The 19,038-nt window shown below is 46.3% G+C and overlaps 1 protein-coding gene across 1 annotated transcript in view; it reads left to right on the forward strand.

The window, feature by feature from the left end:
* The first annotated feature begins 11,478 nt into the window (after positions 1 to 11,478).
* Shc3 (SHC adaptor protein 3) overlaps positions 11,479 to 19,038 on the forward strand; it is a 120,765-nt gene continuing 113,205 nt past the window's right edge. The window contains 1 exon segment of the mRNA NM_001105743.1: positions 11,479 to 11,952. Coding sequence (NP_001099213.1) covers positions 11,479 to 11,952 — 474 coding nt within the window.

The following is a 19,038-nucleotide window of genomic DNA, read 5'->3' on the forward strand; positions in this document are numbered from 1 at the left end:
CCTGTAGTGCTGGGAGTATTAGGTTTTGTAAAATTATATTAAGGAGTTTTCTTTTCTTCCCATTAGATCTGGCACCACAGTGCCCCCAAGATATCTGGTAGACATTTTGCCAGAAACACACATCCCAACTCAGTGGTGGCCCAGTGTCTCTGCTGCCACACACTCTCCCAAAGTCAAATCGCCACAAGAAAGAACACACAACCCAATAACCTCTGATTCCATTGATAAGATATAATTGCCCACCTAAACATACAAAGCCTTTTACACATCCAGCCCTTAAGAACATTTATAACAACGTGTAAAGGTATAGTGTGGAATCTTAACATCAGCTTCCATGTTTTCTCGGTGGCTTCTCCTCCAGTCTCCTGTCCTTTCAGTTCCAGTGTCCTCTTTCCTCAAACTTTCCACCCTCCCATCTTTCCTTCTTGTCCAATAACAGGCTTCATTCTATCTTGTACCTGCCTCACCTGTATGACATCATCCCACAAATAGGGACTTCAGGGGACCCAGATCAAGAGGGAGGGAAACAACAGTTTTAATATGGGCAGTGAGTTTGGTAAAAAAAAAATGGCTGCCTTCTGCCCATATCCTAAGGACTTACCTGAGGGTAAATGAAACAGTAATGGGAAAATTTCTCTGGCAGAGGAAATTTCAAGACTGCATGATGTTGAGTCTGAGGGGAATGGTTCTTACTGACATCACTTATGCGGAGCTACAGTCAAAGGAGCAAGTGGGGGAAGAAAGAAATACACACTGGAGAGTGTGAAGAAAGAAGGCACTAGGAAACTTAATGTCACAGCCAAGAACAAGCCGAGAAGATGTGACTGTTACGGAGATTTGAGTCCTTAAGGAGAGGCTGGCTCTGCACTGGAGTGAAGGGAAGGTTTTCAGCTGAGCTCCCAACTTGTGGAGGAGAGGTCAAGGCTCTTTCTGCTCCCAGAAAGCAAAGGAATTAAAGCTCTGCTGCTAATGTGATTCAAGGTGGCCAGCATCCATCCCAAGCTGGTGAATGTGCCTGGCTTGAAGGATGCAAATGTCAATGGGGGTCTTAGATCCTTCCACTGTGGTTTTAGAGAGCTGCTAAGGCCAGGCACTGTGGGACCATAAGAGGCCATTTTGTAAGGATGTGATAGTGAAGCCTGGGTTTCAGTGAGGCCCCAAGCTGTTGGATAGTTAAGAAATAAAAAGACCAGGGTAGGATTTAATGAAATGGAGACTAGATGAACAACACATAGAATCAGTCGGGGAGTTGAGTCTTTAGAAAAATAGATGAGATAGGGTTGGGGATTTAGCTCAGTGGTAGAGCGCTTGCTTAGCAAGCGCAAGGCCCTGGGTTCGGTCCCCAGCTCCGAAAAAAAGAAAAGAAGAAAAAAAATAGATGAGATGGATGAAGCCCAAATTATCATAACCAAAAGAAAGAGAAGAACTGGGCTAATAGTTTATAGGTGAGACGGGGGAATGTTCCAGTAGATTCCAATGGAAACAGGAGATCATCAGTGAAACACTTGGAAGACTTAGATTCTGGAAATGGAAGAGACCTAGAAGAAATGGACCATTCCCACTTGAGGCCTACCAATGTTAAATTAGGATATAGACAACTTAAACTGATCTAGAGCAAGCCACAAAACTGAAGCAGTAATCTAGAGTCTCCCAATGAAAACGCCCAGGCTCACGTGGGTTTGACGAATTCTACTGAGCCTTTAAAGAGGGACTAGAAGCGATATTCCATTAAATAGAAAAAGAAGCGTACAACCAAGCTCACTTCATGCAGCCAGCGGTGCCATGATACCACAGCTGGGTAAGGACACAACAAGACAGAATACTACGGGAGCCAGCAATGTGGCCCAGCAGGAAAGGCACTTGCCACCAAGCCTGGGCACTTGGATTCTATCCCTAGAAAGTGAGGGGCTGACTTCCTTAAGTTGTTCTTGGCCTTCACGTGTGTGTTTCTATGGCATGCATATGAATGTGCATGCTCAAATGCATGCGTGTACACAAACAGGAGTAAATACAAACAAACAGAAGGGAAAACTACATGTCGATTTCTCTAATAAACGTAAACAGAAGAATTCTCAATAAAATAATTGGGAACTAAATTCCAGAGCACATGAAGGATCTGAAGAGATGGGTCAGTGGTTATAAGCACTTACTGCTCTTGCAGAGGACCCTAGCTCAGTTCCCAGCACCCATATTGGGTGGCTCACAACCACCTGAAACTCCAGGGGATCTGATATCCTCTTCTGGCCTTTGGGTACTGCTGCACATGTAACAGACACAGACGACACAGACACAGACACAGATACAGACACACAGACACACACACACACACACACACACCACACAAACCTCTCTCTCACACACAAACAACACATAAATCTCTCTCTCCCCCCCTCTCACACACACACACACACACACACACACACACACACACACACACACACACACAGAGAGAGAGAGAGAGAGAGAGAGAGAGAGAGAGAGTTTCTTTGAAAGAACACATTGAAAAGGTCATACACTATGACTAAGTTGGTTTCATTTTAGGGATACAAGATAGTTCAATATATGCAAATCAATCAACATAGTACGGCACATAGACTTCAGGACAGAGGATTATATCATTGCTCACTAGATACAAAGGCTCTTGGCAGTTGTCTTTGTTAGGGTTTCATTGCTGTGAGGAGACATTATGACCAAGGCAACTCTTATAATGAACAACATTTACAGGCTGGCTTACAGGTTCTGAGGTTCAGCCCATTATCATCATGGTAGGAAACATGGCACCATCCAGACAGGAACGGCACTGGAGGAGTTGAGAGTTCTACATCCTGTTTTGAAGGTTAAACAAGAGAAAACTGGTTCTCAATGTAGCTACGAGGAGGAGGGTCTTAAAGCTCACTTTCACAGTGGCAAACTTCCTCTAACAAGGCCACACCCACTCCAACAAGGTCGCACCTCCTAAAATTTTCACTCCTGGGTCCAGGCATATTCAAACCATCACAATAATAGAATTGATATAGTATAACCTAATTTGATATCTTTTAATGATAAAAGTCCTGGTAAAACTGGGAAGAGAAGGAATGTACCTCAACACAATGAAGAGTGCCAACTTGTACCCAAATTCTAAATGGAGAAAACCTGAAAGCATTTCTTTCAAAATCTGTAATGAAACAAGGAGACAGCAAAGCAGTGGTATTGCAATTCCTTATGCCAAACTATGTCCCAGAGCTACAGGAACAAAACAGCATGGCAGTGGTACAAAAATAGACACAGATCAGTGGAACAGAAGAAAGGAACCAGAAATAAATGCACACAGATACAGCCACCTGGTGTTTGGCAAAGATGTCCAAAATATACATTGGACAAAGGTCAGCTTCTTTAACGAATGGTGTTGGAAAACCAAACCAAGACAAAGCAGGGTATCTACATGTGACAGAATGAAACTAGATCCATACCTCTCACCCCTCTCTAAACAGATCAAATCTCTTCGTGTAAGATCCCACACTCTTGAACTGCTAGGCTGAGACATGGACACAGGCAAAGGAGTTCTGAAAAGGACTCCAGTAACACAGGAAATAACTCCAAGCATTGACCAGTGGGGTTGCATTAGAAACCCCCCAATAAATGAAACAATTAGCAGAGTGAACAGGCAGCACACAGGATGGGAGGAGAAACCTGGCTAACTATTCATTCAGCAGGGGTTTGATATCTGAAATATATTAGGAACTCTAAAAAATTAAATACTCCAAACTCCACAAATCCAATCAATTATGGGCTAATGTATAGAATGTTCTTGAAGGAAGGGATCAAAAAGGCCAATAAGCATTTGAAAAAGTGCTCAAAATCCTTAGTCATCAGATAAATGCAAATTGAAATTACTTTGAAATCCCATCTCTTTCCAGCCAAATGCCAACAAATACTGGCAAGGATGCGGGAGAGGAAAATCTCTTAGACATTGCTGGTGGCAAACTGCTACAGCCACTATGGAAGTCAGTACAGGAACTTCAAAAAAAATAAGACACTACTATATGGTCCAGTTATTTGCACATCTATGTTTACTTGTGCTATTCGTAGTAGTCAAGACATGGGAGCCACCTAGATGTCCATCAACCCACGAAAGGATAAAGTACGTCACGCACGGAACGTTACTCATCTGTGACGAAGAACGACACTGTGACATTTACTGGACAGTGGGTGGAGCTGAGGTCATTATGCTAGGCATAGTAATCCAGACCCAGAAAGGCTAATACTGCATTGTATCCTCTTGCACACATAACTTAGATTTAGATGTGTATTTACACAGATGTGGATGGTGAAGGCGGGAAAGGGACCAGAGAGGGAAGCAGGATATATTACAGGGACACAAAGGGGGTCTGTTTAGGAAGAGGGGACACATTGGCAGGAGTAGGAGAGGAGCTATGTGTTGGGGGAACCGGGACAAAGTATATGTGTGTGTGTGTGTGTGTGTGTGTGTGTGTGTGTGTGTGTGTGTGTATGTGTGTGTGTATGTGTATGTCTGAACAGGTTACAGTGAAACTCATTCCTTTGTATGTTAACCAATAAATAAATAAATAAATAAATAAATAAATAAATAAATAAGTAAAGAAGAAAGTTCCCAGCATCTTGCTGGGGAAAAAAAAAAACAGTGAATCTATTCAAATTTATACCACTGACTCAGTCAGACTGGAAGACTTTTCCATCCGTCTCCCCACCCAGTTCTGATGCCTCATTTCCACAGGAAAGTGGGAAAGGATAATTCTGAGCTCCCTGAAGAAATTCAAATACAAACTGTTAAGTCCAATTTTTGTTGCTATAATGACATTCTAGGGACTTTGTAAAGAAAATGAGTTTATTTGGTTCAGACTTTTGGAAGCTAAGACTGTAAGATTGGGCTGCCTGTCTTTCTTTTCTGAAGGTACAAGCAGTCTTTGGAGGGGGAGGGGGTGGATACAAGAAGCTGGTTTGGCAAAAATAGTTCCAGTGGAAGGCTTAATTATAGGAACATGGGGTTCCTGCGGTTTTGTGTGTCTGAAGGTTTTCCTAATAGAGAGTTGATAAGCAACACAGAATCTAACTTATTGGGTTATTTAGTTTTATCCTGATATAAATGTTCTTGAAGCTTCCTAGGGATGTAGAACAGTCGTTCTCAACCTGTGGGTCAGGACCTCTTTGACAAACTTCTATCTCGAAAAATATTTACATCCCAATTCGCAACAGTAGCAAAAAAAAATTAATTTTGTGGGGGGATCACCACAACCTTAGAAACTGTATCAAAGGATCGCTGTATTAGGAAGGTTGAGATGTGTAGAGCTTATGTAATAGTTCAACAACAATTCTTCTTCCCTAGTACCCGCTTTCCAGAAACATGTTTTGAATCTCGTTCTGTTGTGTGTGGCCCAGTCTGAGTCTGGAGCACAGTGCCCTCGAGTGCAAAGACCAGGGCCATATCTCTGGATTTGCATTCCCGTGCTCACATAGACGCATCCAGACTCCGAGAAAATGATTGGCTCCTCAAGTTTAACTCTAGATGCAGTTAGGGAGATTTCCCAAGATAGCTACTTAGTTTTCCAGAAGCAACACTTGCTGGTATGTAGACTGTCACCAAGAAGCTACATCCTGAGCATCCTGGGCTCAGGTTAACTGCAAATGTGAATGCCAGAGCACTTCCTAAAACAGCAGGGGTGGGCCGGAGAGCGACTTTAAGGGAGCAGAATATGGTCAAAGCCTCAAGGGGGTGGTGCACTGAACAACCCGGGAAGGGCCGAGGTCTGCCCTGATAAAATGCCCAGTGCAGTTCCATCTCGTTCGGTGCCGCAAAGTCACCATGATCACAGCAGCTGGCCACTTACTTCTCACATCATCCTGGCAGAGCCCCGCTGACCACAGGATGTGCGGCCATCCCCGGATCACATGATTCTGTAGAAAGCCTCCCACGGACTCCACTCAATTGGCTGTTTCCTAGCAACACACCCACCACACTGTCCACAAGCCCAGAGATGGCCCGACAGCAGCTCAGTGCAGACAGAAAAATCTGCCACCAGCATCTCAAGAGGGGCCCAACAACCTTCTGCAAAGGTGCCTCATTCCTGTCGTTTCCTGGCAGAGCCTTGCTGCGCTGTAAAAGCAGTGCCAGGGTCTTCTTGCCTGAGTACTAGTGTCTCAGCTGGAGGCTGTTCTCCCTGCCATGTCCCTGAGCAAACAAGGCAGCAAGCCCCATCTGGCGTGTGTGTGTGTGTGTGTGTGTGTGTGTGTGTGTGTGTGTGTGTGCATGTAGCAGTCAGTGAGCCACACAGATGTCACAATATAAACTAATCTGTCCTGAAATACCACACTCACATCTACAGAATAAATGCTTCTGTCTACTAACCTGGTGTGCTATAAGTGGTGTGGATATTAGGTGACATTGCACCCGTAATGGTTCTTTCTTCCAGAGCCACCACCCAAGAGCAAGTGTCTGTTGCAGGGAGGGAAACAGGGCAAAGCTAGCCTAGAATCACAACTAAGTACACAATGGAGGCTGTAGGCTCCCGGCGGGGAAGTGGTTATGTACACTACAGACTACTGTCTGTCAACCCCTCAGCTATTACTGTACTGTCATACGGTGTCACAGACTTAGTATCAATGTTCTCCTGACACTAGGTGAATCTAAGGACAGCATCCTTCAACCCCCGCCCCCAAATCCACCCTGACTTCTCAACCCACTTACTTTCATTTGTTTATTTTTGATGGTCTGATAAACATCTACCAGGAAAATCAACCCAAAGTGGTGAAGCCTGCAATTCCTAGAGGGTCTCACTGTGTGGTCATGTCCTCCTAATTTAAATACTCCCTCCTGGAGGGAGGGAAGCGTATGAACTAGACTCAGGAAGATCCAGAGGCTTGCTATTTGAGGGACCATCTCTGTAGCCCCTCTTTGTAATATAGCTTATCTTTTAAAAATTCCATTCTATCTTCTGGAAAGTCTGAACTTTCCATTTTTTTTTCTCTCTCTCTCATTCCACCGGCGGCATCGTCCTGTGGTGTCTAATGATGAATGACCACTGCCCGCAGGGAGAAGGCTCACCGGACACCACACACCACACCTCTCTGGGGCAGGGCTGTGTGCGGCCATGAACATAGAAGATGTCGTCCTGGCACACACTGTGTAACCCCAATGACCTTTATGCAAGACGGGATGTAAGCTGGGCTCGCCGTGGGTGTGCATTGCTTGTTCATGAGGACAGTTCCTCAGAGGGCTGGGGTTTCATACTTATCCTACAATTTCTGGCAGACCATCCCACTAGAGCCCTCAATTGTCCTGCCTCAACCATCCAAATGCTGGAATCATCTGCATGTACCTCCTCCCCGATATCTGACCCACCCTTTTTATATATCTCATCTAAAGGATTTGGAATATCCAGGTTTCAACCTCTGTACTTGATGTCTCTACATGGACGGCTCCGAACCTTAAGTGGATCACTCGCATGTAGTTAGTACCTTCCCTCCCCACCTCACCTGGTTAGACTCTCCACCCCATGAAAGGACGTGATTAAAGTGAAATATGGCCTTTGCCCTGCATTCCTCTCAGTGGAGACCCTAACTGCAGGTGGTAAGGGTAAGCAATTCTCACTGTCGGCAGGGTACTTTCTTTGCATTGTTATAGGGTTTCCATCCACATCCCTGGTTAATAACACAGTCCAATAAACTAAGTGAGCTATGAATAAAGATAATTTACCTCAGCTCCCTGGTCTGGTACAGCTGAGAGACGGAAATGGGCGATGGGATTCTTGTTAACAGAATCTGAAGTGGCTCAGGGCTTAAGACAGTGAGAGACTGGAAACATCTCTCTCTCTCTCTCTCTCTCTCTCTCTCTCTCTCTCTCTGTCTTTCTCCTTTTGTGTGGGCGTGTGTGCAGTTGTGTGTTTGTGCTGGTGCACTTGTGTGGAAGTGTGCCATGCCTGCACATGAAGGACGGAGAACAACCTCCACTCTCATTCCTCCGATGACAACCATATTTTCTTTAAAAATAGTTTTTCATTAGATGTATGTTCGAGCATGTGTATAGGGGTCAGAGGACAACTTCATGAGTGTCTCGATCCACTGTGTGGCTCCTGGGGATTGATCATCAAGGTCTGCAGCAATCTTGCTGGTCCCTTTTTTTTTTTTTTTTTTTTTTTTTGAGGTAGGGTTTCTTCTTGGCTTAGAATTTGCTGAGTGCTTGGGTTGGCCGGCTGTGGAACCCCAGGATTCTGCCTGTCTCTGCCTATGTAACACTGGATTGCCAACCCATTTGTTTGTTGGTTTGTATTTTTTTTTTGCTTTTAATGTGAGTTTTTTGACTGTTAAATTCAGGTCCTGTTGCTTGCAAGATAAAGCATTTTACTGATGGGTCTGTTGCCCCCAACTACTGAGGCTTCTCCACTCTGATGTCCCAAGTGTCCCAGAAGCCCCTCCCCTAAATGACACAGACTAAGTTTTCACCTTCTGAAAGAAAGGTGGCCGGGATTACACTACAACGTGAGCGTCCAGTGAACATGTGATCTCCACAGCATAGCGCAGACTTTGGATATGGCTTCTAGAATTATCAATCCCCTTTCTCACCAGTGCCGGTTTGTTGCGGGTTGACAACCCCAGATGCTTGGGCTGTGGAGAATGGTGCCTAAAATAAGCGACAGCCAGACTCCCTAGGGCGAACAAAGGGCTCTCCTGGGACCAGCACGTGAGCAGAGCTCCCCTGCAGGGGCTGTGGAACTCCATCTGACGCACTTGGGCTATTTAATTTTTTTCTCTCTTTCCTGTATACCAAAATATTCATATCATTTTCCAGCTAACAGCAGTTTTAGCTGTTGTATATTATATTCTTGGTATATTAAAATCTAACACCAACGAGTCTAATTGTATGTAAATTTACACCGCCATTCATATTTTCTCATTCGGCTCCCTCCGTTGGCCTCATAATAGAATCCAAAGTCTTCTGATGGCTAAAGGGTTAAATGATGTTGCTCTGGGATCCTCTCCGCCGCTCTGGAGACTTAGCTTGCATAGGTCTTTTTTATTCCTTAATTAGGAAGGACTTCAGGGGGAAGAGGCTAGCCTTTGACTCTGTCTTCTGCGTGCATTCATAATAAAAGCTGGTACATTCATGGCTGCTCCATGAGGTAGAAGAACCAGTGAATGAAAGTTTGGGTACAGCTCACCTCCAAGAGAGTGGTCCTGCTTCACCCGGACCTGACCCGACAGTCTCCAACACCTTATAAAGCTAATTCTCCCCCTCTTTCTATACCGGCATGTCTCTTCCTCCCAGCATTTCTGTAATCAATCTGGGTGGTGTTATTTTTTTTTTCTTTCTCTCTTTTTTTCCCACACTGCTGTTGGATAAAAGATCCCGCCCTTGATTGAAATGGAATCTTCCACTATTGAGCGAGCCTTTGTTGAATGAGTCATCGGCGCAGCCTCTCATTGGTTGAGGCCGCCTGAGCCCAGGGGATTGCCTGGCACCGGCTGCAAGGACCCGCTCCATTCACAGAAACGCTGGCTCGCTCGCCGGCCCTTTCATTCACACAAACAGCATCTCATTCACATTCTGTCGTTTTTTTGTCTGCTTCTAATGAAGACCACGGTTTGGGAATGGTGGGGCTGACTTGCTTCAGCTTGGAGGGGGACTCCAATCACCATCGAAATCGTCCGTGGGGTGCGCATCTGCTGTTGCTATGCAAGCTAGGGAAAGGGAGAAAAGAGAGTGCGGGGTGGCTGCTGGGCTAGGGCTGCCGCGCGGTTGGAGAGCGGTGGGGACGCGTTTGCTGCGCCTGGGCGGGCCTGGCAGCTCTGCGCTTTTTCGTCCTCTGGAACCGGCCTTACCTGCACGACCGCCATGGTTGGCTCTCCCTAAACTCCGTTCCTGGGGCTCCCAGAAAGCCTGGGAACCTTACTGCCACCCGAGATCAGCCCTGGGCGTGAGAAGACTCAGGGTGACCTGCTAGTGTGCTAGAAGGCAAATGCATTCGCTTGCACAGAAGTTACCAGGAAACTTTGACAGCGATTGACTTCTCTGTGGTGAAGGTTATCTATCTTAACGCATGAGGCCACCTGGCAGAGGCCACCGAGGAAGGGGTCAGTGGGTCTCAGAATCTTGGATAGACCCTCGGGGAGGCTGTCGGTGTCCTATTCTCCTAAGCGCCAGGAAGAAGGCCTATGCGTGCCACTGCAAGCCTGGGCCTCACTCCCAAGGAAGAGGCCATTCTTGCTGTGGATTTGATGGGCAGTTAGAGCAGCCGCATTTTTTCCCCCCTGCCTGACTGCAGGGCTGCAAGCAGCAACTGTAGGGACATTGAAATAGATTGGTAGTGCTACTAAGGCATGCTTCCAGGACTTAAAAACATTCAGTTGGAATAAAGCTCGAAACGCAGCCCTCTCTTTTTTTTTTTTTTTTTTTTTGGCATGGATTTCTGGAGCCTGTTGCCGCTCAGCAGAGAAGCACTGTTTTATTTATTTATTTTTTTGAAGTAGATTTTTCAACCGAACCCTAGCTGAGTAAGGCTGCTGACTGCTGTAAATTATTAGGGAAGACCCCCTGAGCTCTACTGAGAAGAAATTCCTGTGCAAATTTGGTTTTTTTTCCCCCGTGAATTAGTCAGGAATTGCACCACCACCGATTCTCGTCATGGCTGCTCTGTTGATCTGAACAAGAAAAGCAAACCACAGGAAACTGACAGTATTTTTTTTTCCTTAAATATTCATCTGCTGGTGAAGGGTCCCCTCTTTTTTCTTCCTACTTAAAAATTCTTGCTACTTTCCAAATCAGGATTCATCAGGATTCGCCTGAAGACTTCTTAAAAGCCTTCGTCACATTTTAACGCATCCCTGTCAGACACTTCTGGGCTTCATCCACATGAGCTGAGCAAGGAAAGAACAAGCCTTTGGCATGGACTGATGGGTTCCAGAAAGTTCAAGAGATCATTTGAAGGAACTGGCTTTACCTTTGGCACAAATGCGAGCTGGGGAGGGGGTAGGTGAAAAGGCAAAGATTGGAAGGAAATATCTGCGAAGGTAGAAAAAGGAAATTTGAGAACTGATTGGCTCTAGTTGCTGTCAGCGGGTGGATGTCGTTTTCTTCTCTCTCTTTTTGCTACAGGAAGTGATTTGCGGAGCTCACCGAGCCTTTGTTGAGAAGGGTCTCCTCAGAGTGAGTCACGCTTTTTCTGGGAGCAGCCCCGTGCAGCTGGGCGCTCGCTCCATCAGCGGCAACTATGACTTTTGCAAGGCAAGGGTTCCACCCCAACCCGCGGTCTCCAGGGCCCGCGCTGCGTGGCTGCTGCTCTGCTGCCTTGTAACGGTGAAAGGGCTCGATCGTCGGCCTCGGCTGTCCCTCTCCGAAAAGGCTGTCCTGGGACCCGGGCTCCTAGTCCCGCTCGGGGCACCGCGGCTCGTGTGCTATGCGCGGCAGTCCGCGCCGGGGCCGGCAGCAGCAGCGCCCGGGTGGATGCGGCGAGCCCACGGAGGGGCATGCTTCCACGCACCAAGTACAACCGCTTCAGGAATGACTCGGTGACATCGGTCGATGACCTTCTCCACAGCCTGTCGGTGAGCGGCAGCGGCGGCAAGGTCTCGGCGGAGCCCGCGGCGAGCCCCTACCTGGTGTCGGGCGAGGCGCTGCGCAAGGCGCCGGACGATGGGCCCGGCAGCCTGGGCCACCTGCTCCACAAGGTGTCCCACTTGAAACTCTCCAGCTCCGGCCTGCGTGGCCTGTCGTCGGCCGCCCGGGAGCGGGCAGGAGCGCGGCTCTCGGGCAGCTGCAGCGCGCCCAGCCTGGCGGCCCCGGACGGTGGCAGCGCGACCCCCGGGTCCCGTGCCCCGGCCGCCAGCATGAGCGCCACCAGGAAGAGCCGGGCCAGCGACGAGCCGTTGCCCAGGCCCCCGCGGGGCGCGCCGCACGCCAGCGACCAGGTGCTGGGGTCGGGAGTCACCTATGTGGTCAAGGTGGGTAACCCGAGCACACAGCTAGGCGGAGGTCTTGGGGACGGGGTGCGGTGGGGAGGGGGCAGTCGGGGCGACTGGGGACAGATGTCCTTCTCTGAAACCCCAGGGTGCAGGGACCACAGACGACAGTTGAATGGGAGGAAATGCGCCCTCCTTAGCCATCCTCTTTCTTGACAGGGCAAGGAGTGAATTACAAATGCTCAGTGTGGGGGAAAGGTTGAACTGTTTGGTCATCTTGCATGGAGCCTGCTTTCCCCAGGGCACCGTTGGTGAAGCACGCTTTGGCCACCTGGCTTCTTCGGATGTCCGGCTACTGTTCCTCCCTCCCTAGGGATCTATCCCTGAGATCGTGGCCTGGCCCTACTAGAGGTACACTTGTCAGACCTGGCAGGCAGGCTTCTCCCCAGTGAAGGATGAGCAATGTGTGTCCTAGTGTCACAACTTCTGTGTCCTCCCCTGGTGGCAGGGTGGGCCGTAGCTCCCCTCCAGAGCAAGAACGCCCAGCTTCTAGAGGGCAGGGCAGACACTGCCTTGCTTCCTTGTTAAGATGGGTTCTAGCATCTTACCCAGAAATATTTTCTTTGGTTCTGAACTGTTATGGTTTACAACAGTGGAGGAGCATCTGAGACCATTTCCAGGGTGACATAAGCCTTATCTGCTAAAGGACTAAGAGGGAATGAGGTTGTGGCTCTTGGACCCACCTGATGGAAAGGAGTTTTTCTCGAAACACAACAATAATAATAATAATAGTAATAGTAATAATAATAATAATAATATCCCCAACGTAATTGACAGAATCACTGCGGTTCTCAAGTATGCCATGGCCTGTGAGGTACTCAGCACAGCTCAGCCTGTCTGCCAAGCGCCCATTTCCCTCAGCCAGACCAGCTGCAGCAGCCACAGCCGCAGCCATGCTTGGCCCAGATGAGGGCCAGGAGAGTGTCCAGGGATTCGTTTCATCGTGCTCCCACTCACTCAGGACACTGCTTTTCTGTTGTAACAGAAGCTCCCTCAGGCACCCGTGTTAACAAACCCGTGGGACAATTGTCTGGTCTGTAAGCAGTAGTTTCAGATCCAATTTAAAACTTCCATAGGACATGTCTTCAGACAAAAATTCAGTATCTTGGTAGCTTGGAACTAAATTCCCTAAGGAACGTCCATCATCCTTGACTGTATAAAACACATGTAAGGGACGTGGCCAAGGAGCTCCCCTTCTCCAGTCTGCCTTTAGTTGGTCCTCTCAGCTACCGTGCGCAAATCCCATCTACTCTTGCTGTACTCTCACAAGGGGTACAGAAATCAGCGCAAAACACACACATTCTGTTGAGTTTGTCTCAGGAATGGATGGATACTGCTCATTTAAATTATATGTCCCAGGCCCAAAGAGCAAAGCCAAGCAAGTGAGCAAACAAAACCTAACCCCCGACAACCTCAGGGTTAAACCTTGACTGGAATACAGTCTTTACCTCTGGTACTCTCGTAATCGCATCTTCTGCTTGCTTTCGCTAAGCGTTTAAAAATAGGTAAATAGAGCTGGGTCAAGATGCTGGTATGTATTCGGTAGAAAACAGAGGGTTGCTTTCAAAATGAGGGACATTTCTCAAACTCATACTTTAAAAGAACCATTTGGCTTGGTGTCAGCTGTACCTGTGGTCAAACAGTAGGTCAGTGAATCTGGAGTTTGAAGATTCAGCCAGACAAATTTGAATTTTAGGGAGAAAAATCACTTTAATGAAGGCTTTGCCCTGGTGAGATGAGGCCACACGGCCAACATAGGAAGATAGACAGCCTTCTTAACCTGGGATCTCTCTGTGGGGACAGTTTTGAGCTATCCCAATGTCAGTGGCCATATATGCAGGGCCAGAAAGCTGACTGGGTCTACCCAGAGGGTATTTGGGTCCCCAGGAAGAGGGTACAGCAGTCCCTCAGAGGCACTTACACACAGAGGGGCAGGTACCAGTCGCTAGTGACACCCACTATAGTGACCCAGTCGCTGTTGGCCTGGCTGTTTGTCAGAAGCTGTGAATGTTTATGCTCCCATGAACATAAACCCACAGGTGGTCCCCACATCTCCAGAGAAGCTCGAGATCACACAGAAAGGAAGCTAGACACCGAAGGACAATTGCAGTCCTTGTGTGCATGTCTCCTTCAACTAATCACGTGGTCCTCTGTTGGTACACGTGAGCAGATTTCCCACATGGACATGTCGAGTTCAAAACCGACTTGCTTTATTGAAAAAAAAAAAAACCCACAAAACTAAAACGCTCTTACTTTAGTGTTTCTCTGATGGTGTCACTGATGAATGAAGGATCCTTCTGGAACCTTCAAAAGCCTGCATCTTAAACCTGGAGCTCGGTTCTAAAACCTGAAGGTTTAGCCTTTGTGAAAGGGCTCAATTCTTTTCTATACACTTCTTTTTCTAAGTTAAAGAAAACCCCGGATATTTTCTAGTTTTCTGGAAAACTCCTACACTGCATCATCACACACGATCTATGAGAAATACTTACTGATAGGTGGCAACTGGATGTCGAATCCGGGAGTGATAACTCAGATACTTCAAATTCATCTACTTGGGAGGGATTGTGGATTTTGTGGTTTTGATTGTTTACAAAACGAACCATTTCTGGGGCAGCTGCGGACACTGAAGACGGATGAAAAACTGAAAACTAAAAAAAGTTCCCGACCAGCAGGATTCCAAGCTCACACTGCACATCTAAGCCATATTTTCTGCCACCTCTGAGCCTGCTGTTGGTTTACCCCTTTCTTTCCATTAAAAAAAAAAAAAAAAAGCACACCCCTCCCCCAACATGCTCAGACAGGGTCTTAGTATCCCAGGCTGGCTTTGAACTTACTGTACAGCCAATGACAACCTTGAACTTTGGATACGCCTGTCTCCACCTCTGCATGGAGATCGCAGGTGTGCACAGCCCTGTCTGGCCCATGGAGATCTCCTGGTGCTGGGGATCATACCTGGGACTTCCAACATCCTGGATAAGCACTCTGCCAACTTAGCGGCAACCTGAGCCTGCTGTTCCGTGAGGGTGGGGCTTATGCACCCTGGAGGGCTCAGCTTTAGACTGTGTCAGCTAGGTCTTGGTGGCAACACTACTTTACCCCTCTAAGTATTCCAGACACTTGCTTAATTAAGAGAATGAACAATAAGCCATGCCCTGGGTAAACAGAACAGAAACCCTAACAATTAAGAGCCATGAACTGTGTCCTTACATATCAATCTAAAGCTTGCTTTCTATGTGGATATAAGGGTCACCTGGAGATAACTGGAGATAAAGGAGTGTGGTTCTGAGGCTGCCCATCTGTATCGCAAGTGTGGCTGTCATGTGGATCTTTCGGGCAGCTCCTCCTTCTCTTTCTTAGTTCCAGTCAGGGAAACTTTAGGAGGGAAAGCTGGTCTGAGCCCAGCAAGGAAGAACAGTTGTGGATAAGCAGGTCTAAAATCTGGTTTGGGAACTGAATGGTGGAGGCTGAGACTATGATTGTGGGCTGTGAGACCGTGGTCTGCATCAGGATAGCCTTTGGCTCCAACCTGCTCCCCACAAGAAGGGCTCTTTAGAATCACATTTTAAAAGGCTGAGAGGGGTTGATGTGCTGAGAAGTGACCACATTTAGGGCAGGCCCCAAATAAGAAGATTGAACTGAGGAGAAAGGCTTGAAGTCCTTGCACAGAGCTGTGCACCCTGTGGTTGCCACCCAGGGAGCTGGCAGACTGGGAAGCTCATGGATGTTGCCGACCCCTCTGATCAGTTTGTGGCATCACCCTTTCCTGGGGTGAAAATGACAGGCTACCCATGGAGATTTTATTATTGGGAATTGACCCCAGAGCCACACACATGCTCAGTTAGAATTCTACCACTGACTTCCCCAGGCTAGAAGAGGAAAAGGAGGGAGTTATTTCCTGGTGTGTTGGGACTGGTTTTCTTCCAGAGCAAAGTCTTTTTTTTTTAAATTTAAATAATGCTTTTAAAATAATTTTTCTCTGATTTATGAATCTAGTGGCATCTGGAGTTTGTGAGTCATCTGTTTTATTCATTAATCTTCTATTTATCTTTATGGGTGGCTTTTAAAAACTAGATTTATTCCAAAATTTATTCTTAAATTTTGATTTGACTCATCTATAACGACATCTTTTTCTTCCAGCTTTATTTTTTAGTAACCATGAGTAAAGTTTATCCAAAATAGTCATTGCCAAGTCCTTGTAAGTACATCCATGATGCCTTAGATAGTGAAATTAATTGGGCTTTTGTTTTGGTTCTAGATGAGTTGAACTTTAAAGGTTGATGTTTTCTCTGAAAGTTGTTTGACTACCCTGTAATATGTAGCTTGCATGCAAATAGTGCCTAAAACATTTGAACGATAGCTTTAGAAATTCTCATGACATGTTAAGTTCTTAATTTGGTCTGGAAAAACGTGTCCTCTCTTGTGTGACGTAAGTGTTGATTTATTAAATGAATACACTCGCCACATACCTATGCCTCATACCCCACTGCAAAGGTACATACATATGCATACACCACACATTTTCCATACATATATACCTTACATCCTACACACACACACACACACACACACACACACACACACACACACAAACTGTCTAGAGATATACTCAAACCACACTCACACATACTACACCACACATGAGAGTACAACTCCATACCCTACATACTTACAAACATACATGTTGTTATAACTGATCACCACACAAACATACCATGCTTCATATATGTAAACATCTGTACATTGTACACACAATCATAGATATACACAAATGCCACATACCACACTTACACACCACACACTGTGTTACATATGTACTTTTATACACACATTGTATAAAGATATGCACATATCATACACATACATATATATATACTACATATCATATACATACACACTATCATACTTATAGATATACACACATGTCATATACTATACACAGATGCAAAGTTTACATCTCATATATATGTGCCTTTCATTGCATATATATGTATGTTACACACTGTATAATACATAGATAGCGCATACCACATACACCACACTGCATAGATATACACAAATGCCACACATTATAAATATACAGATATAGCACATGTCACAAACATACAACCCTCACACTACATAGATATACATATATTCCCTCTCTCTCTCTCTCTCTCTCTCTCTCTCACACACACACACATACTCACACACACACAGACACACACACACACAGACACACACACAGAGTTTTCACCTGTGCAACACATCACGTATCGCATACTCACACATATGCTCCCTTCCATCCCTGCAACCAATCGGTGAAAAACCAATGATATTTTGGATTGGGAAAGTCTTCATTCTCATTCAAAAGCCGCATTTCTAGAAATACCCAATTATCTAGCATGTCTTGCTTACATTCATGCTTAAGAAACAAGTCACCCTGAATGATAAGCTATCACTTTGTCCTGCATGAAACAGACCTGCCTGTGCATCCGGGTTTACCTTTCCACAGACGCCTGTGTTTGAAAGGCTGAATGATAAGCAACCTTTAAGCAGCGCCCTGGTGACAGAGCAGTCACCATCTCACGAGGTGTGTTGAATTGTAGCCTCAGCATGGGTTATCATGTATCAGAGTCTGGGCTGGCTGGTAAGAGGCAGGGAAGCTCACTCTGCGCTCGAATGGTCAGTTCATTTCTCCTGACCACACTGTCCTGCTTTGGAAGCTGTAACCAGGAGGCTGGACTGATAGAAATGCTGGAGTCACGATTGGGAGGCTTCTACTTAACCTAATTGGAAAGATGGGCCTGTGACAGGCACTGCACCTTCAGAAGTGCACTCGCCTGGGTAGAAGAGTGCTGTGCCAAGGTTGCCGCCAGTGCCAGCTGGGTGGAAAAGCACGGTAGAGATGAGCAGGAACAGGAGGGGCTAGTACACTCATGAAAATGGATGAGGAAAGTGTGGAATCATTTAATTCATAATGGGATCATTATGAATATACGACTGAGAGGTGTGAATATATAAGGCTGAAAGAAATGGCCAGGTGTGCACACAAAACATGTTACCACATACAACCTCTGGTACTTGCTGGATAGAGAGTATCATTCAGGTAGGAGACTCTGAACAGGAATCGGCTATTGCGTGGGAGGATGCTGACCACAGTGTATGCACTAGAATGGATGCTCACCATGGATATGTGTGACTGTACTCTTAGCATGTATACTGATCATGTATGTATATATGTATGTATGTATGTATGTATGTGTGACTATACTCTAGCATGTATGTATATTGATTGATCTTATATGTATGTATGTGTGACTGTACTCTTAGCATGTATACTGATCATGTATGTATGTATGTATGCATGTTTGTATGTGTGACTATACTCTAGCATATATATGGACCGTGTGTGTGTGTGTGTGTGTGTGTGTGTGTGTGTGTGTGTGTGATGACTTTACTCTAGGATAGACAATAACCATGGAGTATGGTTAATTGCATGCATGCAAGGATGGTTGACATTTGTGTATGTGTGAATTGTACGTGCCTTCCAGTGTGCTTGTGGTAATCATTGCTTTCCTGTAGTGGCAAAGCCAAGTAATTTTGTGCTACTTTGATTTCCCTTCACCATCCCCACCCCTAAAGCAACAGCATTGACAAGAAGCCCTGTGAAGCACGTTCACCTGTGCCTACCTTATCTCATGAGAGCCTTTCCTGCATGTTCACTTCTGAGTTTTCAAACAATTATGAACAGTGTTAACCTAGCTGGAGTTGAGGGGACATCTCCTGTGGATCACTTGACCTCTAGCAGTGTGTGAAGAATGGAAATCTGACTTCCCATAGTTGGGGCCACAGTGTGTCTTCATACCCCGTTAGGGGAGTCAGCGAAGGTATGTTGGGTGCCTCTTGACCCTCCTGTCACCACAGGAGATGGCTGCTGCTATTCTCTGGGAGCTCATACCTTCCCGACTTGCGGCTGGTGCGTCTTCCGGAGATCAGGTTCAAAATGGCTGAGTTGATAGCAGCAGCTTGTCAGGTCCATGGATACATGGATCCTAGGATTCCGGTTTTAGGGATGCACTGTGCTATTCC

This window comes from Rattus norvegicus, chromosome 17 (genome assembly GCF_021556685.1).
Source record: "Rattus norvegicus strain SHRSP/BbbUtx chromosome 17, alternate assembly SHRSP_T2T, whole genome shotgun sequence".
NCBI classification, from domain to species: Eukaryota; Metazoa; Chordata; class Mammalia; order Rodentia; family Muridae; genus Rattus; species Rattus norvegicus.